General features: G+C 41.9%; 1 protein-coding gene across 7 annotated transcripts in view; it reads left to right on the top strand.

Moving 5' to 3' along the window:
* Positions 1-26,525, top strand: part of ANKRD6 (ankyrin repeat domain 6) — a 109,920-nt gene that overhangs the window by 65,950 nt on the left and 17,445 nt on the right. For 4 of the 7 annotated variants that reach the window (XM_085217642.1, XM_085217643.1, XM_010707627.4 and 1 more), the window contains 2 exons: positions 8,638-8,910; positions 18,911-19,009. In XM_085217642.1, coding sequence (XP_085073768.1) covers positions 8,791-8,910; positions 18,911-19,009 — 219 coding nt within the window. In that variant the 5' untranslated portion in view covers positions 8,638-8,790. Of the gene's footprint in view, positions 1-8,637; positions 8,911-18,910; positions 19,010-21,303; positions 21,643-25,726; positions 25,773-26,525 lie in introns of those variants that run through there. The other 3 variants (XM_010707629.4, XM_010707626.4, XM_085217644.1) reach the window with 2 other exon arrangements.

Below are 26,525 nucleotides of genomic sequence, written 5' to 3'. Positions count from 1 at the left end.
TGAGGAGTTAGAATGTTTCTGGTTCCTTGTGAAGATTTTTCAAACCTCACTGAAGTTGGAGCAGAGCTGATGGTTTCTTACACCAATTAGGAAAAAACTTTCCTTTATAGAAGAGTTGGTGGAAGGAAAATATGAGGGTGAATGGAGTGTGCAGCAGATGAGGCTGAACACAGACTGTGAACTGGGACGATGGGCATGGTTTGGATATTTGTTTTGAAGCTCTGTACATGTGAAAAGAAGTAGGAAACAACAAAGAAGGTACTAAGGAAACCACAGACAAGAATGCTGGTAATGCTATGAAGAAGTCTTGCAGGTTCTCTGCAGTGCGGTGATGCAGGAGCATGCTTGCACGATGGATATTGTTCTGCTGTTTGAGTCCCACTGGTGAAAATCTCCAGCTTCCCTCATCTCATTCCAAGTGAAAGTATAATGAATTAATCTGTTTGCTGTGCAAACTATTCTGTGTGATTGATATTTTATGTACTTTCTTGTTATTTGGATGAAGAAATAATCTCCTCTTCTTGTGGTATAAACCTCGACCCCATAACCACGCGTGCAATATTAAGTATGTTGTTTGTTTCAGTGGCTTCAAGTGGTTGTAGATTAATTTGGTAGAACTGGCTTGTTCGTCCCTCATGGGCTGTTGCCAGCCTTCTTGGTAATTATCACAAGGTTGTACAGGGCTCCTGGCAAGGGTACTAAACATCTGCTGAAGAGCAAATCCCCAAGAAAAAAAAAAAAAAAGTGAAAACATAGCTGATTACTCTGGGGACAATTTGGTGCCACGTTTGTGTTACCATGTTGGGTTTGATTTTTAAGACAGTTAAAACTGCCTTTGATAGATCACATATGCGGTTAGAGTACTTGATTCATAAATTTATAATGGCCCAACTTACACAAATTATCAGTGAAGCAGAGCAGATACGTTAGGTCTATGACATTTACTGCAACAGGAATGATACAGTAATCATTGGCATCGGTGTTTTATGTGAAAAACTAATCATGCCGTTCAGCTGTTGTTTCAGAATGTGTTTCCACTTGGTGAGTCTTCATGTGTGTCATACAGAAATTCCACAGCTATGCTTGCTACTGGAATTGTAGGGGTTTTTGGTCGCCAGAGTTTACAAAGTATTATTAGCTAAGACAGACCTAGAAGTTCTGGAGGTGGTTCATAATGTGGTAGCCATGGTTTATTTGTAAGGTACTGCTAATGATGCATTTTTATGGACCTGTTCAAGAGAGTGTCCAACCATTCAAAGCAGCAGCATTCACCGTCTCCAGTGCAGCCCCTTCAGGTGTAGCAGCTGGGAGAGAAATCAAGACATCTGCAGAAAGCTTCCAAACTGATTTATGATTGTCTTAGAGGAAAATATTTTTAGCCCACAGTGATTGATTTTTCACAACTTGCAAGGAGATTTATGAAGCAAATAATACTTAGATATCCTTCACCATTTGTTGTGTATATATTGTCCTTTATGGATGTAATACATCAAGGGGACAAACTCTGAAGATATTTAGTGCTCATTTGACAGCCTGCTAACATGACCATTAAAATCAGGGATACTGTACGTGGTATTAGGATGATGTCAGCATGAATAGAGCATTCTCTGTTCTCCCACAACACAAATACGTTTGTTAGTGTCTGAAAATGGGAAGAAACTTGGTCTCCTTCCCCAGCCGAGGAAGATTTTCCTATGCTAAGTTACAGAGCTTACTTCAGACACTAACTTGAGAGAGGGTGGCACCAATACTCAAAAACCTACATTTTCATGAGGTTGGTACATGGTAGGTACATGGTAGGAGCAGACTTTGTCATTGCAGTATGGTGCTTGTAGGCTGCTGAGGTAGATGGAAAAGTGCCATTCAGAAAGGCAGTTATGAAGAAAGGCGGAGAGATTTGGGCTTTTGTAGCTTGGAGAGGAGAAAGCTCTGGGGAAACGTCATTGCTACCTCCCAGTACTTGAAGGGAGTGCATAACCAGGAGGGGGACCAAATTTTTACACAGTCTGATAGTGATAGGAGAAGGGGGAATGTCTTCAAACTAAAAGAAAGGGAAATTTAGGTTAGATGTTAGGAAAAAGTTATTATTCAGAAGATGGTGAGGCACTGAAACAGGTTGCTCAGAGAAAGCTGTAGATCCCTGGAGGCATTCGAGGCCAGGTTGGATGGGTCCCTGAGCAGCCTGATCCAGTGGGTGGCAGTGGGTGCCCATGGCAGGGGGTTAGAACTGAGTGGGCTTTAAGTTCCCCTTCAACCTAAGTCATTCTATAACATCTCTCACCCAGAAATCCCACTGTGTGTGAGTGTAATGCAGATCTCTGTTCTCTCCCGGGCACAGCTGTATCCTGCTTCGTTCCCAAGGCTCAGCCCCAGCACTTCTGTTGAGCAGCAGTGAGCTGGAAAGGTTTCCTAACTGCATTTATGTAAATGAGAGCAGGACATCTCTTTCTTGTGTGTCTGTGCGTCTATACTGCGTTGTAGCCAACAATGGATATTGTTTTACTGTGTAAACATTGCCTAACTGAAGAATGCTTGCTGTGAGCTGATCTTGCTTCTGCTGAATGTTTTTGACGTGTGTGCGCATGCATGTAGTGAAAGAGAGGGTGGGAGAATAACAAAGTTGTGAAACTTCGGTGAGGCAGACAAAAAGAACAGCTGTCCTGTGAGGTGCTCTGGAATATGCTAAGGGTAGAGCTTGCCTAATGAATAACGAGGTAATTAAAGAGGAAGAAAAACAATTAAACAATTGTTTACACGCTGTGAGATTGGTGATGTATAACTGATGATTTGAAGCGTTGATGTCCATTGCTACCCTCCATGTGCCAGTGTCAGCAGGTGCAGCTTTGCCTGTTGTGGTGGCAACAAGGCTGGTTTGAGAGCTGCCAGGCAGCTGAGAGCTTGTGTCTGGCTGTGGTGGACTGAGAGCTGCAGATCCATGCTGGCAGCAGAGCAGGGACATCAGCCTGGCTGTTTAGTGTTGGTGGGAACTTGTGGAGCAGCTGGCACACAGAGTTCCTTGGGAGACTGCTAAAGTGATTATTGAAGTAATTAATAGCAAGTGGGAAAAAACAAAAAACAAACAAAAGTTCTCAGATGAACTAGAGCGTGCTGATTGTGGAGGTGATGGATTACACAACTGCATGCATGAAAACTTTTACTTGCATTGATAGCATTTCAAAACATGCAGTAAGAACAACAATAAACAGCATCAGAGAGCAGCATACAAGAAAACAGGCTATCTGATTTCAAAATGTTCAGCAGTATACAGTCCAGCTCAAAAATTAGTATTGGTGTAGTTGATAAATATGTATCAGAAGCAGATAGTTCTTGCAATGGTAGTCTGTTGTCATTTTTCAGGTGTATCTATTACTGGGATGAGAGGAAACAGCCTTAAGTTGCGCTGGAAAGAGTGGTGAGGCGCTGGAAAGGACTGCCCAGGGGGGTGGTGGAGTCACTGTCCTGGAGGTGTTCAAGAAATGCCTGGATGTGACACTGAGGAACATGGTTAGTGGGCACAGTGGGGGTGGGCTGGTTGTCAGATTAGGTGATCTGAGTGGTCATTTCCAACCTTAATGATTGTATGTTGTGTTTTTCATAATGACACCTTGGGTCCTTCTGAACTGTCTTTTATGGTGGGAGGGAGAGAGAGACAGAGTCCTCCCTTTAGCAAAATACATACCTTTTTCCCAATAGGTTTGTATTGGATTCATGGGGGGAACTGGAAAAGAGTCATTCAAAGGAAAGCAGTGCTGCAGGTCTTGAAAAAACTCTGAAAGTCACTTAGCAGAAATGGAAGGTATATCTACATCCTGAGATAAATGATAAAATGAGTTAGGTTCCTGGAAACTCATTCTTTAATGCAATAACCCACCTTGTTATTCTGAGTACATTATTTGTGCTTATGTCATATTTTAAAAATGACAAGCTACTTCTCAGAGAGAGCAGACAAGAAAAAGAGAATGCTGTGGATTTTAATATACTGTTATGTATTAATAAGCAAAGAAATCTATTTTCCTCGGAGAGCAGAGCAATGAAGAGATGGGCAGCATTAGAAATAGGAAGTTTTCTTGGAAGCTTTCTTAGAAAGGATTATTGTAAGATTATTATAAAAGAGTACTATTATATATCATCTCATAAAACAAATGGTCTGACTAAATTACACAGGACTCCTTTAAAGTAATTTAGAATACTTATTACTTATAAAGCTGCTAGTGATGAGTACTTTTCTTGCAATACTCAGCACCATTTTTGGCAGTAAACTAGAGAGGAGAATTTGGGGGTCTACTGCAGGAAACAGGAGCCCCTTTTTCTATTCTTTTTTTTTTTTATTATTTTTGTATTGAACCTTGGTACAATGGTAATAAAACCAGGAGCTTTTTGTTAGCTACACTAGTGTTCAGATAATAACTGAACTTGGTGATCTTACTAACTGAGAGTAACCTGTGCTCTGGCATTGTATGATTTCCATTTATCACGTGGGATTTTATGAAGTCGATTAACTTACAAGTCTTAAGTCTTTCAGAGTTTTTCACCTTTTTTGTCTCTTTCCTGCAAGGGAAGCCCTTATTTTCTTTTTATCCTTTCTGTGAATATAGGAGAGGCTATCTTCCAGCCTGGCGGTGTGATGCTTGCTGTGTGCTGGACTTTTCTCTAGCTCCGGGAGCATTGCCTCCAGCAGCCAGACATTTCTGGAGCTCCTGTACTCATGAGTGCCTGACTCATTGAGCAGCTAAAATCTGTGGAGATGCGGTTGGCTCTTGCTGGCTGGAGACATTGCCTCATTGCTGTGGGTCTGAAATACTGAACGGTGATATCAGCCCGAGTGTCCCCTTGTCACACTGCACTCATCAGGGGACCAGGTTGCTGTCTCCGTGCCGAGCCGAGCTGTGGCAGTGGGACCAATGGGCATTGCCCTGGGCTGCCGTCCTGAGGGCTGCTGGGTGTTGCTTTCCCTACCTGCCCCAGGTAAGCAATCTGATCTTTACCAGAGATACACAGCGAGAGCTGGTGCTTATTGTAAAGCAAAATCTTTTTTTTTTTTTTTCTTTTTTTTTTTTCTTCCTGTCTTGATTTCTTGGCAGAAGGATTGAATATCTCTCTGCTTTCCAAAAGGATAGGGGCAGGAGCACTACAGGATCCCTGGCACAAGGGCTCTGCTGCTTGGAGGAAGCGGCAGTGATTTGGAATGGTAATGAGGGCTTTAAATCTGAGCATTAGGCACTGGCAGCAGGGGCTGCCGCAGCGCCTGTACGCCTGTAATCATGTTATTGGTTTATTTTGCACTACCTGGGTGCAAAAGAGCAGTCGAGCCTTTAATTGCAGCACTTGGGCATCTGCTGCCTTCTCCCTCAAGCTGCCTGTACAGATGCATTTGAGAGAAGATGCTCTGTGTTTCTGAGGCACATGGAGAGATAAAGCTGGCTGGGAGGGGTTTGGTATCAGAATGGGAGTGAGGAGTTGTGGTCCTCTGAGTGTCAGGGCTTCCTGTCCTGATCAGACACACTTTTCTGAGTTGTGAAGAATCCAAAACATGTGCAGTTGAGGAAATGTAAAGCAGCTGGAGTTGGGGATGTGACCTGGTGCGAAAAACCATTCTGTAAGGCAACCAGTATTGGGAACGTGGCTTGTTACATGACTGCCCTGCTGCAGAGGAGAGCCGCTGCTGCTGGAGGCTTAAACAGTGAGGTGGAAACCCATGTGAGACTAACAGCTGGATCAATTCCTTAATATGCTTTTGTATGTGATCCAGAGGAGGCAAGAAGGCAAAATACATCACAGAGCAGAGCTGCCACAGGCAGTTCCTCTGGGCTGTGGGGCTAATGATCGCCAGAGAGAGCTTACTGCTATCATCAGAAAGAAGTGAGACAAGCTATGAAATGAGTGCAGCTTCTAGCCTCCACCTCTCGCAGCTACATACATACCTGTTAGCATGACTGCTCCCTGGCAGCACCGTGCTTTGCACCATCTGAGTCACCTGAGAATTGGTGTGGATTTGAGGTCTCTGGTGCTTTAGCTAAGTTATAATGAGCACCTGTAGTTTTTTGGGAGTTTAGTCAGAAATGTCTGTGTGTCAGGAAAATGTTTGCATTCAGCTTTCTGCAGCGAATAGTAAAAAATCTCTCAATGTCAATGATGTTACTGATATATATATATATATATTTAATTTAAAGGATAACAAAACCAAACAGGTTCTGATCAGAGATGTTTTGGAGTGCACAGAGCTGGCTGTCAGTGTGCCGTGCACAGCTCTAGGTAGGGGCAGCCAGGCTTGCTGTTGGCTGGGGACAAACAGTTGACTGTACAGTACGTTTGGAAACCACTGTTGCACAGACAGGAGCTGGCACAGGAACAAAAAACTTCACTGCCTGGAAAGCTGACAGAGAGCATAGTTGGTGTAAAGCTTGCCCTGCTCTCTGTGGTGGGCTTGGAAGGACAGGAAAGTGCTCCTGGCAGTGGGGATGCTACCTGGGAGGGAGCAGGTCAGCCAGGTTGTGGGGCTTCAGCTTGCTTCAGTAACATCAGAAAAGCAAATACTTAAGGCAGGTGAGATTGAACTTGTGTTACTTTTCACATATCAAATTATTAATTACAGGCCACCTTCAGGGTGCAGCTGTCCAGCTGCCTGGGGTACAGTGCTGTTTCCTTGTTATCCCCTGCTGGGCTGCGTTTGAGGCCTGGGAAGTTTTTGCATTGTTCCTCTCTCTGAATAAACGCATAGCTGTTTCCTTATTGCTGCAGACATGTTAGCAATGAGCAAGTGTGGGGATGGTAAAGAAAAGCCAACCTGGATTCTTTCCCTGGAGGCACCACAACCTCATGCTTTCAAATCCAAGTGTCAGTTACCTGGAGTTGGCTTTGACATAACTATTCTGTTAACTTTGGGAGAAAGCGGTAACTTTCCTGTGCTTCAGAGAGCTCCTTGTCTAAAGTAGGTGTAGTATCTGTAAGCATAATGCTCACCTCAGAGGATGTTCAATAAAATCATAAAAACTAATGCTCATAAAGTGTTCTAAGAGTCATTAATACAAATTGCCGTAAGAATGCAAATTAATTTCTGCCAGTATCATCTACAGACTAACAAAGAGGGTTTTAATAGAGGTGAGCTTTTGATCAAAAAGTAACGTAGATCTTGAACCATCCGGAGTCTTCGGATGACACTTTGGTTACATAGAGGATTGCAGTACCCTACTGACCATTCTGTTAAACAGGGTTGCAAGTCCTTTTTTGTTGCTGACATGTATACTGGTGAATATGAGCATGTAGCATTGGAGTGAGAATTAAAAAGCCTCGCTCCCTGTATCTGGAAGACAAGAGGATGGTGTACCACAGCAACCCATGCACTTTTTCCTTCTTGTTGGGAGTGTCTTCCTAGTACATGAATGGCAATGAAATCTGTCCTGGCAGTGCCCTCTCTGCTGAAACAGTGAGCAAGAACATCAGTACTCTGAGTGGTGGCACTGTGATAGGAGGGCTTTGTGCTATCAGCCAGACTGACACAACCAGATCAATTTAGGGGGGCAGCCAAGCTGTGATGTAGTTAATAAGTTTTTATTATTGCCGTTTTGAGGTATATTCAAAAGGATAACATAAATGTGAACGATGCTGTTTTCCACTGTCAGTCTCCAAGATCAGCTAGTCTCTGAACCTATTAAACTATGTGAAGTCCGTAGTACTAGTAGCTGGTAATGAGCAGTATGGTGGTATTTCAAGAGAGAGGAAGATAAATTGTCTGCACGCACACTGGCTATCTTGACAATGTTTTTGCTATACTGAAACAGTTAAATACCAAGGTGTGAAGTACTACCAAAATAAATGTAAAGCTGAAATCCTCCTGCACTGGGAGGTTTTGGATCCTTAAGCTCAAAGCGTTCTGCTGATAGATTTGCTGGAAGCATGTCACAAGTCTTTTATCAGCTGTGATGGTTCATTGTATTGGGCAGGTCATTGGAGACAGGAAAGAAGAACTTGCTCACAGTTTGCATGGTTTGCATGAAGAATGCTAAATCTGAATTGTCCCCAGGGTCAGTGTGGCATGATGTCAGCACCTCTCTGGGGATGCAATTTCTCAATGACAGCAAGGATCAGTGTTTCCCAGTTTCAGGTTGTGATCCCTGCCAAAGGTGTCCTTGGAATGGTTTGCAGGAGGCTGTGAAGCGTTTTATACCAGCAAGAGAGCAGTCAGCTGCCTTTAATTGCTGACTGCTCTCAGTCCCAGTGCAGAGATTTGTATCTGCATCCCATAACTATAACCTACGCTTGCTCCATTGGTCAAAACAGGCTGAGGTGCTGATAGCAACAAAGGGATTTAACTCATCCTTGGCTGATGTATAGTCTGGGAGATGTAGGGAGAAAGAACAAAAGGGGGCCACACAAATACAGATCAGGCCAAAAGAGAGTTATGCTTTCAGAAAGTTTAAGGATTTAAACGAGGGGAATTAGGACATACTGAAAATGTGAGTCTATGTGCACTCCCTCTGCCTTGGAGTAGAAGTGCAACAATCCTTTCCAGGAGACTTAGAGGTGTTTTGTTTGTGACCCCCTCCAAACCGATGAAGAGATGAGCGCTCGGGGAGGAGCTGCTGCAGTGCCTCCGTCTGTGAAATGTTACTGACAGCAGTGTTGTTGTCTGATCCACAGGTCCAGAAGATGGCATAGGAACATCACTGCCTTCCAGGGAGCCGAGGTCCTTTCTCTCCTCCTCACATGCTGCTTGGACTGCTCTGAAGCTTTTGTTTCTGGACCGAAGAAACCTGTGAGCTGCTTGCCCTGCAAACCTTTCTCTCCTAATTCATGAGCCAGCAGGATGTGGTCGCTGTGCTTTCAGAACGGCTTCTCATAGCTGCGTACAAAGGCCAAGTGGATAATGTGGTGCAGCTTATCAACAAGGGTGCCAAGGTAGCAGTTACCAAGGTAACAAGAGAAAAACGCTTTACAAAATCCCTGGGAACTAACATAACTCCTAAACCATTGTCTGTGAAAATGCCCTTGCAGCTTTGCAATTCTGAATGTAATTGAGGCTAGCGGTGTTGAGATTTCCTTAAAGTTTATACGTATTAGCTCATGTAAATTTAAAAAATAGTGCATGTCTTGTAGTTGGACACTTTTCATCAGATGTATGTGCAGCTATAGTGAGTGCAGAGTCCTTACAATGTTCTGTGCTGGTGGAGGTGCAGTAGCATTTTTCAAAATGTGTGTTGACTTTTGTAAAATGTGCAAAATGATGAATGGAACAATTCATCACTGTTGGGGGATGAGAGGAAGGGGGAAAGCCACCTGTTGTGGTAAGATAAAGACATGCAGAAAGAATTCCTTTGCTGTCAGAGCCTATTGGTATGGCAATCTCACTTGTATCTGGTGTCTTCACCCTTCTCATACTGTGTAGTCCCCATCCAGCTGCAAACTTGGGGTTTGCAAACCGTGGTCCCTAGTCCTTAGAGATAAAGTCAGCATCAAAGGATTTTTGCTTAGATTTTAAGAGAATCCAAACAGATATTCAGCTACTCCTATCTCTCAATGTTAGAAATAATAGCAAACAAAAGATGAGATAGAATGCAGCTGTTGCAGAGAAGGCAAAAAGCCCAAATGCAGATTAGGTAAGCAAGATCTTCAGAGCTCTAACATAATATCTGGGACATCCTGTTTTGACAGGTCGTTGTTCTCTGTCGTGTCTAGTCTGATTTCTATTTCCATATTGGTTTTGAACACCATATATACATGGGAACTAATATCCACAGATAGAGAGCAAATGTGAGTGCATGAGATAAGATTTTTTTTTTTCCTGTTTTTATCTGTCAGTAACAGTTGTTTGCAATTGCTTTGTGGTGATTGAGTTGTAGGTAGTATTTATTTTGAAAGCTGGAGTGAACTGAGGCTAATCATTTTTAATGAATTTTTCATGCTAAAGCTGAGTAGCGTTTTGCAAAGATGTAGTAAATGCGAATGGTCTCATGAGGATACCTGTTTGCCTCTATTTTCCAGGCAGCTGTAGTTGGTCAACAGTTACAGGAGGTGGTCAGTAATAGAAAAAAAAGTTATACATTTGAGTAGTAACAGTTCTGTTTGATTGTTTTGCCATGGTTTGTTTTTTTTTTTAGTTTATTGAGTCTAGAGGTTACTGAGGGACCTACCTGAAAATAGAGGAAGCATTGAAAGGATGTCATTCTTCATACAAATTTGTGTATCGATGTCATTTGGAATTCTGCATTCTTTGAAACATGAAATGAGGTGTCTTTTGTAACAGTTGTCAGAATAGTCATGCCACTGATTTTACTGCTTCATGAAATTAGTTGCCATAATCCATAATTCTAATGCAAAAATTGATACTTCCTCTTAGTTAAGGTTGTCTTCTTTGCAGTCATCAATGTTTTCTGTTAATTATGGTAACAGTAAAGGCATATTGTGTAAATCTGTTCAAAAACAAAATCAGGTTAATTTGATGAATGCAGATTTATCAAATGTAAAAGAAATTTCTTTCCTATATGATATACAGGTGGCTTCCTGCTTCCATTACTTGCTTTGTTGTTCGACCTTTGAATGGAAAATCAGATCAAAAGTTAATTGTTGGCAAAACTGTGCAGGTACGCAGTGTTGGTGGCTTCACTGGAAAGTCATGCAGAAATCCAGGCCCTCAGGTGAACTCTGAGACCATCCCTGGGGCTGACCTGGCACTCCAGGGTTGTAGCTGTTGTAACCTGGACGTTGTGGGTCATCCCCATGGAGCTCAGGATGGGTTGTGACAAAAGCTGTTCCTCTTGCCGTTCTGGATGCAGCCTGGCATGTCAGCAGGATAGATCCGCAGCAAGCTCTGTTCTGGGAAGATGAAGTCACACCTGAAAGACTGTGGAAGACTGCATAGGCTCTTGGAGTGACCAAGGCTACGTGCTGGGGGTGTTTTGGTGGCACTAGAACACTTGTTCCTCTCCTATTGTGTGCCAGGTAGAGGCGAGCTCAGTGCAAATCAAAAGGCGTGAGACCAAACTGTCCTCATCAAAACCCATCAGTTCAGGCTCCTGGTCAACACAGCATGCAGTTTGCATCTGGCTCTCACCCAGCCAGCTGCACAGGGATAGCACGAGCATATTTGCCTATGAAAGGCTATATAAACATACATACCCTGAAAGAGCTTGGCTCACTAATCTAGTGACACAGAGGCTGGAAGGAGAAAGAGGCATTTAAAGTCAAGGACATTGTTGTCACAGGATTGAATGAGCCTCATCTATGTGTAAACTGAAAAATTTAAGGGATTTTTTCAGCCATCAAAAAAGGTGGGTTCTTCTGTGGTCTTTCAATAAGCAGAAAAGGCCCAAAATAATAAAGACTTAAAATAGGGGTTGTTAATTTTAGGTTGGGAATCAAATGACAAAGTAGGGAATTATTGATTAAACTCTCAGATGAACTGAAGTGCAGAGCCTTCTCCCCTAGCCAAGATAAAACTCATTGCAAAATGCAGACTAAAAGAAAATGTAGATTTATACACACGTCTTAGTTTTCTTCTACTTATATGCCTTCTATTTTTATTCATAATCTTCAGTTTGTTCTGTCAAATTAATTTTAGATTCTAGAGATTTGTTCCAAAGAAAAAAATGACTTTTGTACTTCTCAGCCAAAATTCCTCCTGAATTGTACCAGAGTTTTATTGAAAAAAGATATGCCGAGGCAAAGCTCTTTGGGCAGAGAGGAACAGTTCCCTCATCACTTTAGGCTTGAAATGAGTTTCTGGTATGCATCTGTAAGCACAGACTGATTCCAGTGGAAAAACACCATGCAGAGCCACAGCTTGAAGGGACTGGACCTTTATTCTAAGAAGTTCTTTATTCAAACCAGATTAATTGAGCATGGCTTAAGGAGAATGAAGCATATTTTCCGTAACAAACCAAGGACTATTAAGGGCTGGATGGGTGGCAAGCTCGTCCAGTTCTATTTTTACTTTAGTATGGAAGGTCATATGATACAGTTAATTGCTGCTTCAGTAAACAGTAATTCAGCTGCAAAATAGCATTTCATTTTTATCACCTCTAACTGGATGATTCCAGAAGAAGAATATGAAGGAATCAGAATTCAGTGTAGAGTTGGTGTACCCAAGTGTTCACTTCAGCATTTTCTGCTGGGTACATTTGTTTCTTTCTGACAGCATTAATAGCAAGTCACCTGTCCAGCTAAGCCTTCCATTCCTGATGCAGCCAGTGTGAAAGTGTATGCTCCCATATCCTTCTGCCACCAGGAGCAGCTGAGGGCATTTAAAATCTTTCCAGATTTTAAATGATGATTGAAAACAGAAAAAACAGCTGATGGTGAGAGCGCTGCTGGCCGTCTGGTGATGGGGAAGGGGTGGTGGTGGTACTGCACTGCAGGTGCACACGCATGTTGTCCTGGTGCTGCGTCCTCTGCCACAAAGCCATGTGTAGTGGTGGTGAGGGACAGTCTTATTCACAGTGCCTGATGCTTCACAGCTCTTCTTTGGGCATCTTGTCAGCCACAGTGCTGTCACTGCTTTGCCTAGTTGGACAAAGAGATCATTTCCATTTTTGTGCCTTTCCGTCTGACGTTTTTCACAGGCTTGAAATTTACAGCTGTTTGAAAAAGAAAATAAAACAACAGCTAACAAAGTCAAACCAAACCAAACAAAAAAGAAACAACTAGTAATACAGATAGGCTGATTCCAACAAGCAAGTTTGTTTATAAGTTATTTTGGTGAATATTGTGCCAAATCTGAAAGATTAAGAATTGAGCCTGGTATGATTAAGTCTTTTCTTCCAATTTGCAAAACTTGTCTCATCTTTCAGTTCCTTTGTAGTAGAGCTTTCTTTCAGTTAAGCTATTGACAGCTGCTTCTTGGAAGTTTAAGCATTGAGGCTTTTGCTGAGCTGCCCTGCCTTGCTGTCCTCCTAGAACGTTGTTTTCCTTTTCCCAAGTTACTTTTAATTCTGACATTGTGAGGTGAGATGGATTCAGGAGAGGGCTGAGAACCACCAGAACTGGCAGAGGAAAAATGGAGATAGAGATGTGTCAGGTAAGACCTGTTCTCTTGACCTTGTCTTTGGGATGGTGCCCAAAGGAGGGGATAACATATGATTTCACCTCCTGTGCTTGAACTTTTGGTGTATCCTGAGGCTTGGCTGAAACCCCTGTTTCCCTCAGCAGGCTGGGAACTTCAGCCCTTGCTGTGGGCTTGCATCATGCCTGGAGATGAAATTCAGCTCTGAGCCTCTGTCATGGCTCACCCAAACAATGTGATACTTGGTGTTGGGATTCACTGGGGTGCTGCAGTGTGGTACAAGCATTCAGCACTCGGAATTGATATGGCCCAAAGAGCTGTGTGTTAGCACACAGAGAGGAATGTACCACTGTCTGTTAATCATGAAGAAGATTGCCAGAGGAAGCAGTATTGTAGCACAGGCAGTTTTAATGTAGTTTGCATATCACCATTGGGATTATGAACATTTTTTTTCAAAGGAAAGCAGAATATAGCTTTTCTGCAGAGCATAGCGTTAAGAAATTGAATTCTGGAAAGAGGAGATGAGCATTTAAAAAAAAAAAAAGTGGAAGCTAGTGCTTCTGTTTTAATTCAGCAATTCTGTTTGTTTATCTGTTTGCTTGTTTGATTTGATTTTTGAACTAGTTGTGTTACAGACCTCCCATATGGCAGTGTTTGATAGTGCGAGGGTACTTGTAGACTTGTCATCAAGATTTCAACTTGAGAGCGTGCAGAGTTCTTGAAAACAATTTTTTTTTTCCTATGTTGAGATGGAAACAAAAAAAGAAATCTGTTCAGTGCTTTCACATATTTGTGCTACTTCAGCTTGAAAAACTACTTATTGACTTAAGCATCTGTTCTAAGCAATAAATAAAAGTAAATGAAAGGGAAAGAGCAGACATTTAGAGACTTACTTAATGCCTGTTGAGGCCAGCGAGAAGCTTTCTGCTGACTTGAGCGAGCAGGTTATTCATGGGGAACAGCATAACAAATCATCAGCATGAACAGTATGACAAGAGTTTGTGTTTGTTCTTAAGCTTTCTAATAAAATGTGGATAGGCATGTCTTGGTATAAATGCAGAATGGATGAATAAACTACAGTGCTTGTGCAGCTCAGCGCAGGGAGAACTGAATGTACTTGTGTAAAAGTATCTACAAATACATAAACACAAGGAAAGAACCTGCAGCTCCTGGTGTTAGGCCCACCCGTATGCATTTGGTTGCAGAGCACACATCTGGAGCTGCGACTCCAAGAAAATTCTGCTTTTAAACTGTTCATATTGACAGTTGCCTGTCAGTATTTGGAAGTTAGAACACAGGCTGAATATAAATAGAAAATTTAACTGGTGAAATTCATGTGGATGTTTACTGTGGATATTTGGTGTGCTTGACTGCAATCTGATACACCCCGGAGCTGTAGCTCTATGTCATGGTTTTTGGAAGTGACAGCATTAGTGCAAGATATCCCATTTATTTGGTCAACAAGTCAGTGACGTGGGAGGATTTGTGTGATTTGTGGCCTGCTGAAGTAATTATTTTCATTTGATTAAATGTCCAAACTGCATATTTTTTAGATGAATGACCACTTTATTGGTTCATTAATCCGAGTTTCAGAAGTCTCTCATTTGTATTTCTGTAGTTGCCTGTAATAACCTCCAAACATTACAGTTGATATTTACAAAGGCCCATGAGCTGTTAAGTTTGCAATCTACATGTTAAGCAGCCTCTGGCTTTAGAGTTTTCTTTCTGTGATGAGTAGCTAAGAGGTGTTCTTGTTTATTTATTTTTCCTCTCTTGCTAGGACTCTTATGCGTATTCACATAAGACCTCTCTTCAGTGCTTCAGTGGGGAGTGTCTTTATGGAGAAAACATGTAGAGAAATTTCTCTGTCCTCTTCTTTCTTCCTCATAGATATTTTGGGCAGGATACATGTTTATAAAAAGAAAAACCTGACAGCATAGTTTAAAAAGAATTGTCTTATTAGCCTATGAGCCATCTCCTTCCCAGCCAGTGAAGGATTGTTCTGGATTGGTATGGTACGTATGTACACACATACAGTGTGTATGTATACGTATGTGTGGGGTGGGTGAGTGCATCTTTCCAGTGTTTGCATTGCCTGCACTGGATTGGCACTGTCCTCCTGTGCCATCTCTCCTTGCTTTGATGTAACTGGGGAGAAAAATTCTGGTATTATCACTTCTTGCAGTGTTATGATTAATGATATGATGGCCAGTGTTTTTCCAAAACTTTGAATTTCTAATCAATATAATGTGCTGGAATTGATCCTCCTTTCCACATCCTGGTTAGGATCCTCGTTTCCCCATTCTCCCTTTATAGGCACTGGGAAGAGCTGAGGGACTGCACATATGCAGCAACTGTGGTCTCATAAGGGTTCTCATTCCAGTCTCCAACTGAACGGGATACCTCTATAGAAGCACACAAACCCTGTGGAATAAAAAGCTGAAGTGTATTTAATAATTCTCTAGTGTTTTGTTTCAACAACTCATTTTTCTAGAAGAGCTTTGGCTGAAGTTTTTGAACGGGATAATGACAATGGATAGCACAACGATGCAACCTCTCTGCTCCATAACAGGAATGGCCAAAGCTGCTATGTGTGAGCTTCTTCTCCATGCGTCACTGAAGGAATGGTGATGCTTGGTTTTGCTGGTTGAAGTGATTAAAATGGAGTTGGTAGCCCTACTAACTCTGCTTTCCAAGGCTGGCAGTTCTGCCTGCTACATCCCCATCCAACCCCTCACCTCTTTCCTATCACCATAGAAATCACTGCTCTCCCTGACTCAGCTGTGGTGTCTCCCATTTGAGGACACCTCCTGTTCCAGTGCTGGTCTCCTGAAGCTGAGAAAGAGGAAATAGCCCAGCTGTTGAGATGTGGGTTAGTCCCTCCTGGTGAAATGGGAATTTCGTACTGCTAAGGCAAAGTGCTTGCAACCACTTTATTTTTGGGTGCCTTAAAGCATCAAATGGGCAGATGAAGATGGTATGCCCTGTGAGATCTATGTCTGCTGCTGTGTTTTGCAGCCTTTTTCTTGAGAAACATGTGGCTTGGACATGTGCCCCTTGGAGACTCTCTTTTCCTCCACACATATTATAGGGTGCTTGTCTACAGAAGTGTGTTAGGTGAGGAAAATATGTTCTTTGTATTAAAAATAAACTCATACTCTTCTTTCATAGTTTATTTTTAACAAAATACCTTTGGCTGCACCTCTGGTTTTTTTCAGTGTTTAGAGATGGTTATCTTATCAGAAAATTCCCCACTGGAATAAATTCATGTGGTTGATGCTGCTCTCATTTCACAGCACATGAGCTGGCTTCAGCTTGGGTTTATTTGGGACTTTTTCTGCTCCGTGTGCAGTTAACAATAAGCTGTTTTCGCAATACATTAGTAACCTACTGGGAAGTGAGACATCCTGGTTAAGTGATTTATTTATTACAATTAAGTAATGCAGAAATTCAGAACCCATAAACCTGAACATGCTCGAGCATATTTCCATAATCCAAATATATTGTTCATAACCGGGAATGCTTTGTCAACCCAGCTTCTGATTCTTTTTCTTTTTTTCACGTTGCCTAGAGACTTTTATGCCACTGAGTTACCTGAAACTGACTTCGCCCTGGCTGTTCTCCAGGCTGGGGCAGAAGATGTGCTCTGCATGGCTGGGCCAGCCCTTTGCTGGAGGGGCATTGCTGATGAACCTGTGTCTAGAACTATAGAATATCCTTAGTTGGAAGGGACCCACAAGGATCGACGGGAGGATGCCAGCAAGAAGCAACAAGCAGCAGGCTGTTGCCACTCAGTCGACGTAGAGGAGCTGGTGGGGACAGCAGGAAGCAGGCCCTTCCCACACCCTGAGAGATGCTGGAAGGAAAGCTTCCCATGCTGGAATGAGTTGTTGCCTCCTACTTCTGAAAGGGGACAGGAGAAAATAGTTGCTTTGAGAGACCTAAGTTCCACAGTGGGTGTGGGCTTTTCCCTTAGATCTGGCCCTTCAGATCAATCATGGTTTAATTAATCAATATTTAACGTTTTCAAAGCAGCACGAAGCTATTAGCTACTGACACAGACATTTTGTCTCCAGCATTATTGTGGGTTTCAGTGCTACTTTGTTGTGAAGAGATTGAGTTTTGAAGACATTACCAGATAGGCAGGGATGGGATCGTAGTACTGGAACAGGCTGCCCATGGAGGTTGTGGAGTCTCCTTCTCTGGAGATATTCAAGTCTCGCCTGGACGCCTACCTGTGCGACCTGGTGTAGGGAACCTGCTTTGGCAGGGGGGTTGGTCTCGATGATCTCTAGAGGTCCGTTCCAACCCTTACAATTCTCTGAGTGTGAATTTATATGTGCAAACAGTGCTGTCCTGAGCATGTTTTTTTTTTGTTTACCTGGAGTAGCTTTCACACTCAGGAATTTCTGTAAAATTTCAGAGAGTTAATGGTTGTCCTCTGTTCATTTAAGACCACTACTCAGTTCTTGAGGTGTTTGCTTCTTCTATAGCTGATATAGTAGACAGACAGTTTATCTTTTCTTGCAGTGTGAGTTCTTGGATTGAAAAATAGACAAGGGCAGAAGCAGTGATAAAGAAATAGACGTACAGATGAAAGGTGGTATAATGCTTCTTCATCTCATAAAATGCCTAATGTAGAAAATTGGCATTCTTTGTGAAAATCATCAGTGATCTTAGCAATGATAGGAATCCTGTTTTTTAAATTCCACTGAAATAAAATGTGCAGTGAACAATTTCAGAATTGTTCCTACTTAACAGTTTGTAAGGTGATGCTTTGAGGTGTACTGAAGAGATGCACACACAGGCATATGTGCACATACATTTCCTAGGGTAGAAGTTAGTTCTCGACTTCCCCTTCTGAATCTTCTTTTAGAGATTTATATGGGTTAGAATTGTAGGGAATCACTTGTTGTAGATCTCCTTTGTTGTACAACACACTCCAGTATGATCTCTTCACTCTTTGAACCTCTTTCAACATACATTCTTTTGCCTCTTTTAGGAGAAGCCTGTTTCTCTTTTCCTGAAATGTTTCACTTTTTATTTGTGCCAAGGGGTGATCAAACGTAGCTCAGTTACATGTAAATATTCTTTTTCTCTTGTCATTTCACTTAGAATTTTAATAAGACTTCTGTTGCGAATTTACTTTTTTTTTTTTTAAATTTGATTTTACTGTCAAATTTGTCTTTTTTTATTTACTTCTTAAGCTATTTATCATCCATCTCTCTAATTGAAGTTTTTCTGTCCCTGTGTTCACTTGGGAATAGTCCTTGATTACACTTGATTTTCTTGTGAATATTTTAAATTCTGTTTTTACATAGCCAGACATTGGAAATGTTTAAAAAGCATTGTCTAAAAACACTCAGCAGGTCTTTGGCAAGGAGTGGTTGGCTGTCCTATACGTTAAGTCACCTGGAGAGATTACAACTCTTTGTTTCTTTTGAGGGGAGTGTGTTGTATGTAACAGTTCAGTAATTCTTGTTTCTGTTGCAAAGATGGTACCCATTACAATCTGTGAATTTGCCTGTTACAGCTAGCTCATTGTACTGAGTGGAGTTAGAAGTGGTTGAAAAGTCTGTGCTCCAGGGGGACAGAACTAAAAGAATCAAGAAGTCCCTTTGTGCATGGACGTAAAGCTGGACCTGAGATTGTAAGGAAATGTCCTTACATGAGCATGTCCGTATGTGAGTAGAATATCCCTTTCATAGATTATCATCAGGATAAACTGAAATGTTGCAGAACACAGAGAAGGAGTTTTCAGCCTTTCCTATTCTGATGTCTGTCAACTGTTGCTATTGCAGGCTTGCTTTGAGTAGAGAGATACACAGAAGAGGGAGAAAAATAGGATACAGTTCTGGTCAACTTTTATGCATAGAAACTCACCTTGATTTGTTGGTTTTTTCTTCTCATTCACAGCATGGCCGGACCCCCCTGCATCTTGCTGCCCACAAGGGTCATCTCCATGTTGTCCAGATCTTGTTGAAAGCAGGTTGTGACCTGGATATTCAGGATGATGTAAGTAGATACAGCCTCTGTTGTTCCATCAGTACTTTTGCAAATGAGAATAGGCCTCCACTTTGAAGTAGGATTAAAAGAATTCAAAATCTGTCTCTATATTTTTGAATTTGGAGATGCAGCCTCTAATTTGGAGATGCGAAGTTGCATGGGAGGCAAAGTAAAATGTGGTGTTCTTCAATGAGTCGCTTGCTCCTCATGCTCCAGCTGTGGAGCTTTCTGAGCACTCTGGTTGTGCCAGGCTGGTGCGAGCAGCCTGAGAACCACTGTCTGCTGTTAAGTTCAGGGATTAAACAAGAACTTGTTGTACCATGTGGGAGACCACTGGAGGACATCTGGCAGGGGACGTATTTGTTGTGATGTTTGCCTGAAGTGGGAGATGCTTTTGTATAGACACATGCTTCAGTGTATTGGACAACTGCCTAGACACTCAACCCATTGACTGCCGTGGTTGATGTGGGACGGTCGCATCTGTCAGGCTGTTGTATGGTAAAGCATCAGCACAATGCAACCAGCTTTGAGTTTAGCAAATGGTAGTTTGTTTTCATTCAGTAAAATATGTAATTTATTGGAACTTGATGGTTTTCCATAGAAATGGATCTAATTTTGTTCCAGACTTTAAGGCTTTTTGGAGGGAGTTTTCAGTTACCTTACTCTGGTGAATGAAAATGTGGTTTAATAATTGTGATGTCCCCTAGACTTATTGCTAACTTCTGATAGCAGACTGACACAAATTTGAGGAAGATTTGCTTTGTTTCTCTGTAGTAAAGAATGTGTAGATTTTTCAAGGGACTTAGAAATCCAAGGGTGGCTAGTAGAGACACCCGTATGACTATTAAAAAGACTCAGAAAATGTCTAGGTGCCTTTTGAAAATCCATTTAGGCATTTATTTGCATACAGAGGTCCTCAAATGTCTGTAGAAACTGGAAAACTGGTTCCTTCTCCACCTGATAGCTGCTTCCCCATGAGATTTGAGCAGTCTGTGTCTGGCAAGGGTATGGCTTTACATCCAACTTTGTCCTGGGGTATTTTGAATTCTAGGAAGAAACGTTGTTTCCTGCTTTCTTTGTGCTTCCACTATGCTTGTCTGTGAAATGGAGAGGATTTGCAAGTGTAATGGGAGTGTTGGTTTGCTCAGATATATTCTGTTTTTAGACATCTCCCAGTAAAAATGATTCATCAGGTGTTTAAGACAAAATTGCAGGTACCTTACAAATACAGTCAGTGTTCCTGAGAAATACTGGTTGCTGCTCTAGTACTGCAAGAGCTTCCACTGATTTGCTCAGATTGGGTTTCTATGAAAACTGCTTTTTGAGTAAGTCTGTTTTCCTATTTATTTATTTATTATCAATCCTCTAGTCATAAATTCTAGGCTGTTCATCTGATTCATTAGCCATAAAGGAAAATAGTAAAAAAGTGGTCAGCACCATTTCATTTTAATGAAGAGCCTTCCGATGCAGAAACATTCAGCTCCTGGAAGACCATATTTCACTTGCCTACCAAGGTCTTCTCAGGGGCTTTGTTCACAGCAATTGGATCTGGCTCCTTAATGTGGTGACTGTTCTGAATAGAATAGGTGCATGCTTGATGTTGTTTCCTAAAAGCATAGTTTGGTTTTTGGCTCAGTATTAAGTACCGATCCTCCAGTTTGAAACCAAGGAGAGCTTAGGTAGTTGCTTTGTCTTAGAAGGTGGGTTTCAACTTGTCTTGGAGGAGGAAGACTGAACTCCGAGTGAGCATTTTTGCTTGTGAAAGGTATTAACTTGTTTCTGCTTTCCTTTTACATAGGTCTTCAAAGAAGGTTCTTTATATTTTCTCCTTGTATAACTCATTTTTATACTTTATTTATGCCCTACAGAAGTGCTGATATTCTTTTTAAATTGCCATCTATCAATTATGCCTTCATTCACTTTTACTGTTTACTTATTTGGCAGTGAAGGCATTTTAGCATCAAATGTTGATTAACATGATTACATTTCATTTCACGAATACATATTTAGGTTCAGAGGTGAAATTGTTCATGAGGGTGAGGGTATCATATTTCACAGAAAATTAAATTATTTATTTGACTGTTGTCTGTAGAATTATGGTAACAGAAAGTAAGTTCTTCAAGTTCTGAAAATATGATGCATGTTTTTTCTCTTAATACCAAGAGATCAACAAACATTTTATTTTGGAGTTGACTGTAGCTAATAAATCCAGTACTAAATTTTCATCTGCTACACGGCAAGCAGAAGCTTTCAAATTGCTGAATGGTGTGGAGAGATTCAAACACTAACTTCGTGTTCTACAGATACATTCTTAAAGCACAGCAAGAACCGTGAGAATTAGTTGAAGAATGACCTCCAGTGGCCTGGAGTGGGATTATTATGAATTTAAACCGGCGGAGTCCAGCTCTGTAGAGTACGCAACCCCAGGAGCTAATTCTTTCCTTCTCCCTGCCAATACTGAAAGTTCTTACTGGGATCCCAATGCAATCTCTGACTGGTCAATGAGTATTCATACAGCTCACACCTCAGAAATAGTCAAGGAGAAAGTTGTCCATGTGAAGGAAATCAAGGACGAGAAAGATAAGAAAAACCAGAAGAGAAAGGCTAGAAAGGAACCTAGAAGATCAGAGAGAGAGAAGGAGGTTAGAAACTTGTGCATCAATCCTGCCTTGAGCTTCACTTCTCCGTGGCTGCATGCTGCAAAATCTTGGACTGGCAGCCTGGCATGACAGCTCTTGGAGGTGCATGATTGCATGGCGAGCTTTGCGCTGGGTGCTCTGCATAGTTTCCTGCCCTGTTTGCACTCTCTGAAAGTTTAACTAGAGGAAAAAGGTTACCTTCGAAACTCTGAAGAGGCCCTGGAGCTTCTCTTCTGGAAGCTCCGGTTTAAGAAGCAGAAAAATAATTTCAAATGAAATAATCCAGGGTTCAAAACAATTTCTGGATGAATGTAAATATATGAAGTAGCTTATTCCTGTACTCCCATTTAAGTCTCATTTAGTGTTGTTTAAGCTTTAGTTTCTTCCATTCATGTTTATTTTCTTCACGCCTTAATCAATTGTGCTGGTCATGCATCATCATTTGTCATCCAGAGTGAAATTCTTCTTGCTGTGTATTTGTGATGACTGTTTTTCTTCAGCAAAGGAGGGGGATACTGGCACTGGGAAATCTAGGGTGTTGCCTTTGCCCATTTGGTTGCCTTTGTATCCAACTGCTTCAGAATATTCAAATATGCTTGTATATTCCTCAGACTATTTTGCCTTTGGTTATGTTTTCACTTTCAAATGTTTTAAGCTTTCAACTGCAAATGTGATGGTATAATTTCAAAGTTTAAGACTTTTGCAAATGCCGCCCAGCTTTTTGCATCAGAGATGGAACACATGAGTTTTTTCTCTTGATTCTGGTGCAGTTCTGTAGCAAAATAGTTTGATGATTTCTGCTAACATGAAAAGACAGGGAGAAGGAAAAGCCTGACATTGGAGGCAGTTTTAAAGGAATCCAGGAACTGGAGGATACTCTGGAGAAAAGGAATGTGTAGGAATACAAGATGTGGTTATAATACTTTTTTAATCAGGAAAAGGGAAAAGTAACACATATTGCAAACTAGTGTAAAGTAGATCTTATTGAATTGAGGGATTAGAGTCTATAATAATGACTCCAATACCTCTGCGCTATTCCTCTATTGTGTGTGTGACAGAGGCAGGAGAACTGGAAGAATTACTAATAACTACTTGAAAATCTTTTATAAGTTGCTTCCTTTATTTTCTTTCCCATGGAGTGAACTTCAGATATGATATAGACAGCTGTCCAATTCCCATGTGTCTGGTGCCAGTGGTTGCATCCACTGCTTGAAGTTAGTCATCAAATTAAGAAAGTTTAGGAGCCTGGAAGGCTATCTTAAACACCAGCTGGCCTTGCCAACACTAAAAGGTCAATGTGTAGATATGTACCTTTCTTCAGGATTCACAACCTGCAGCCTTCTGCTAAAGCAGTCATTCAAGCTCTCTGTCAAGAACAGAGTTTCATATTTTGGAAACATCCTCAGGCCTTTCTGTGCAATAGCTCTGTTGTATATGAAGAACTCCAGATGTACAGTCCCTCATTCTTTGCGCAAGGAATGCAAACTCATGTTCCTGGTCTCCCGCCAGCATCTCCCTCTCTCTAACCCAGCGAATACAGATGTTCTTCCTGATGGTGGAGTAATTTTGACACAGAAGTGCTCTCATGGCAAGACAAGCTGGGTGAGTCCCATAACCACTGGCACTAGTTCCAGCAAGCGTGCTGAGAGTTGGAGGGGAAGTACTTTTGGGTGGGCTGAGCAGGGCGCAGCATGAGGTTCACCCAAAGGTCTCTTGGGTTCCATCCCAGCTCCAATGCCTCGTGGTGCTGTGCAAGCTGCAATGTCCACAGACTTTGGGTGGAAATGCCCAAGTTTTCATTCCTTTCAGGACTAGGCAGCAGCTAAGGCAAAGGATTTGAGAGACACCAGTGCCTTACATCTCTACATCTACGTTAGGTACCTTATATCTACCACATCTCACAGAAGCACCTCAATGTCCTTTTGGCTTCCAGCCTGCGTCTGCATTTAAGCAAGCTTGATTCTTTTGTTTCTGTCAAGGTCACATCTGTGTAACACTGGAGTTATTGCTCCTCATTGTTCCTGGTTTGCAGCCTATTCCTAAGGTGTAAATCACTTGCAAATAGAACCATAAACTGTGCCCAACATAATAGCTTGGGCAGCTAATGTACACATTCAGGTGATTTTTTTCCTTTGGCTGTCTAGACCAGTCCCTTAATGCCTTGCCAAAGGCGGAACTCTGATGAACACTTTCAGAGACAGTTATTTTAGCAATTTAATAAAAAAGATACATGAGTCAGTGATTGCACTGCCTGAACGTACGGACTCCGAAAGAAATATAGCTCATCTTTTACATCTGGCTCCATAAAAGGCCAGGCAATGGTTTGCTCCTCTACTAATGGGAAGGAAAGGTAGGTTAAAAATAGAGTGATGCACTCGGTATCACTTTATACCCGCCATTATGTGACTTAGGCCTGGACTGCTCAATAGCTCACGACACGGAAAGAATTATGATCTATTGGTTCAGCTTCCCTGGCATGCAGTCAATGTGTATATGCTGAGGTGTGAGGGAATGGTTCAGAGAACCCTGCCCTAGTGGCTGCGGTTGTGGCGACTGTCAAAAAATTAGGATCTTCCTGAACTTCACCATCTCTCCTAGGACAGGCAGGACCTGAGATGTCCTCTGACACTCCCTCATATGGGAATGAGGTATTTACAAACCTGGGGATCAGAATGCAGAAGAGGGCAAAACCTATGGATGGCTCCCAGTGCCACCCCACTGTGATAACTGTTGTGGGGCTGGGTGAATGGCAAGAGCAGTCTTGATTGAAAGTGGCATGCATTAAATCCAAGGAATCCATTTGTCCCCCCCAGTCTGATCTCCGTGATCAATTTTCCAGGCTTCAAAGAAGCAAAAAGTCGAAGCTTCCTCTGTCAGAATGGCAGATGTCATCTCTGGGGAGATCTCACTCAGCCTTCGAGTACTTATGGGAGCTTATAAACAAGATAGAGACCAGCTTCTTATAAGTCTGACAATGATAGGAGAAGGGAATGGTTTTAAAGTAAGAGAAGGGAGATTTAGGTTAAATATTAGAAGAAAATTCTTCTCTCAGAGAGAGGTGAGGCACTGGCACAGCTGCCCAGAAAAGCTGTGGATACCCCATCTCTGCAAGCATTGGGGGCCAGATTGGATGGGCCCTGGGCAACCTGAGCTGGTGGAGCACTGCCCACGGCAAGGGGTTGGAACTGGGTGGGCTTTCAGGTCACTTCCAACCCAGGCTGTTCTGTGATTCCATGATCTTGTTTTACTCCCTATAATGGGTTCTGCAGCTTTGCTGATGCTGCAGTGCTAGGTGGATGGGACAAGACTGATGGATTACTTACCAGTTTGTAGTAATGAATGAAATGACCTTTGGACTCCCCACGATTCTAATTAGGGATGTTAAGTTCTTCCCTGGCTTCTTTGAGAACAGATTCCTATGCAGGAATAGTTTCTGGAAGCTGTCTGACACTGCACATGAGATAGTTTATTTTGGAGGTTTTCCATAAAGTTTTGGTTATCTTTAAGTAAATACACAAGCTCAGTGAACTTGCAGTGCTTTCAGTTCTGCTGTACTTCTTCAAAAAGTCCCAGTTCTTTTGTTTGTTTAAATTCTCTTAAAATACATTGCTGTCCTTAATAGGGACTGGAGCAAAAGAATATGTGACTTCTAAGGATGAAAATCAGGTAGCAAATTAAAATGAGCAAACAACAAAAAAGCACATCCCACCCTCAATGCACTTTTTTAAATTCAACTTCATTAAATAAGCCAATGTAATGATTTATTGATGGTGAAAGTTAGCATTAGAGGATACTGAAAGGGATGCCAGTATAAGGGCTGTCAGTGCTTGTCTTGCCCTTATGGAGTAATAACTATTTTGGTGTCATTAGCATAAATGACACTGAGAGCACTTTTTAAGTCAGCTGCTAATTGCCTTTGAGAACAAATGATTGAAATTATCCAATTATTTAAATACTACGGGACAGAAAATAAGGAAATCTGTCTAGTTTTTAATATAATCCAGAATTATCTGATAAAGATCTGTAGCAGAGAAATTTTATATCTATTTAGGACAAGCTACCTGCAAACTTTCTTTTTTTTCTGCAGGATATATTGCATATCTCTGCTCTTCACATATTTTGATGGACATTGGGTAAGCAGATATAGGGTGGGCGCCCCTTCGTTGTACATTCTTTCCCAAAAAGGCCATGTGCAGCTCTGAAGCTGTTTTTTTTGCCCAGACTTGAGGGCTGTGCTTCTGCATTGAGAGTTTAAAGCGGTTTCAAAGAACAACCATTGCGAGAGCAGTGGGGACACTGCAGGTTGGTTTCCCATCAGTTGGTGTCTTACAGCACTGCAGAAACCCTCCCGTTTCCCCTCTTTTCTCACTATCTCACAACATGCATGTAACAGTACTTAGATGGTCCTGTTGCAAGGCAGGGTGAGAGGTAATGTCTGGAGTGCGAGGAGCCATGTCCTGGTAGAGCAGCACCTCCAGTGGTGCAGGGACCTCTGAGCTTTCTCTGATTGAGTCTCCGTAGCCTCCCATTTCTGGAAGGCTTGTTGAGAATTAGTCCTGGGCTCTGTAGTTCAGCAATAAGTTCAGTAGTTGTTAGAGGGGAGACAGATGGACAGTCAGATGAGATGACTGCATCAGCATTATCTCTTTTGGAAACTTAGCAATAAAGGAAATGAACTGATGAAGGAAAGTTTCTTATCATTGCAACGTGGCAAGCAAATGGGAAAAGAAAGTCATATGGACCTTATGGTTGCTTGCATGGAAGAAGTTGGTCTCACATTTGTGGTCCTCATCACAAAATTACCTCTGCTCTTAGCACTAATTGGTAACTGCATTAGAGGTGCTGAGGACCCCTACTTCATCTCATGCTCCTTATCCTTAGCAGGG

This window comes from Meleagris gallopavo, chromosome 2 (assembly GCF_905368555.1).
Source record: "Meleagris gallopavo chromosome 2, MGAL_WU_HG_1.1, whole genome shotgun sequence".
Taxonomy (NCBI): Eukaryota; Metazoa; Chordata; class Aves; order Galliformes; family Phasianidae; genus Meleagris; species Meleagris gallopavo.
This window is presented reverse-complemented; position numbering and strand designations above follow the sequence as displayed.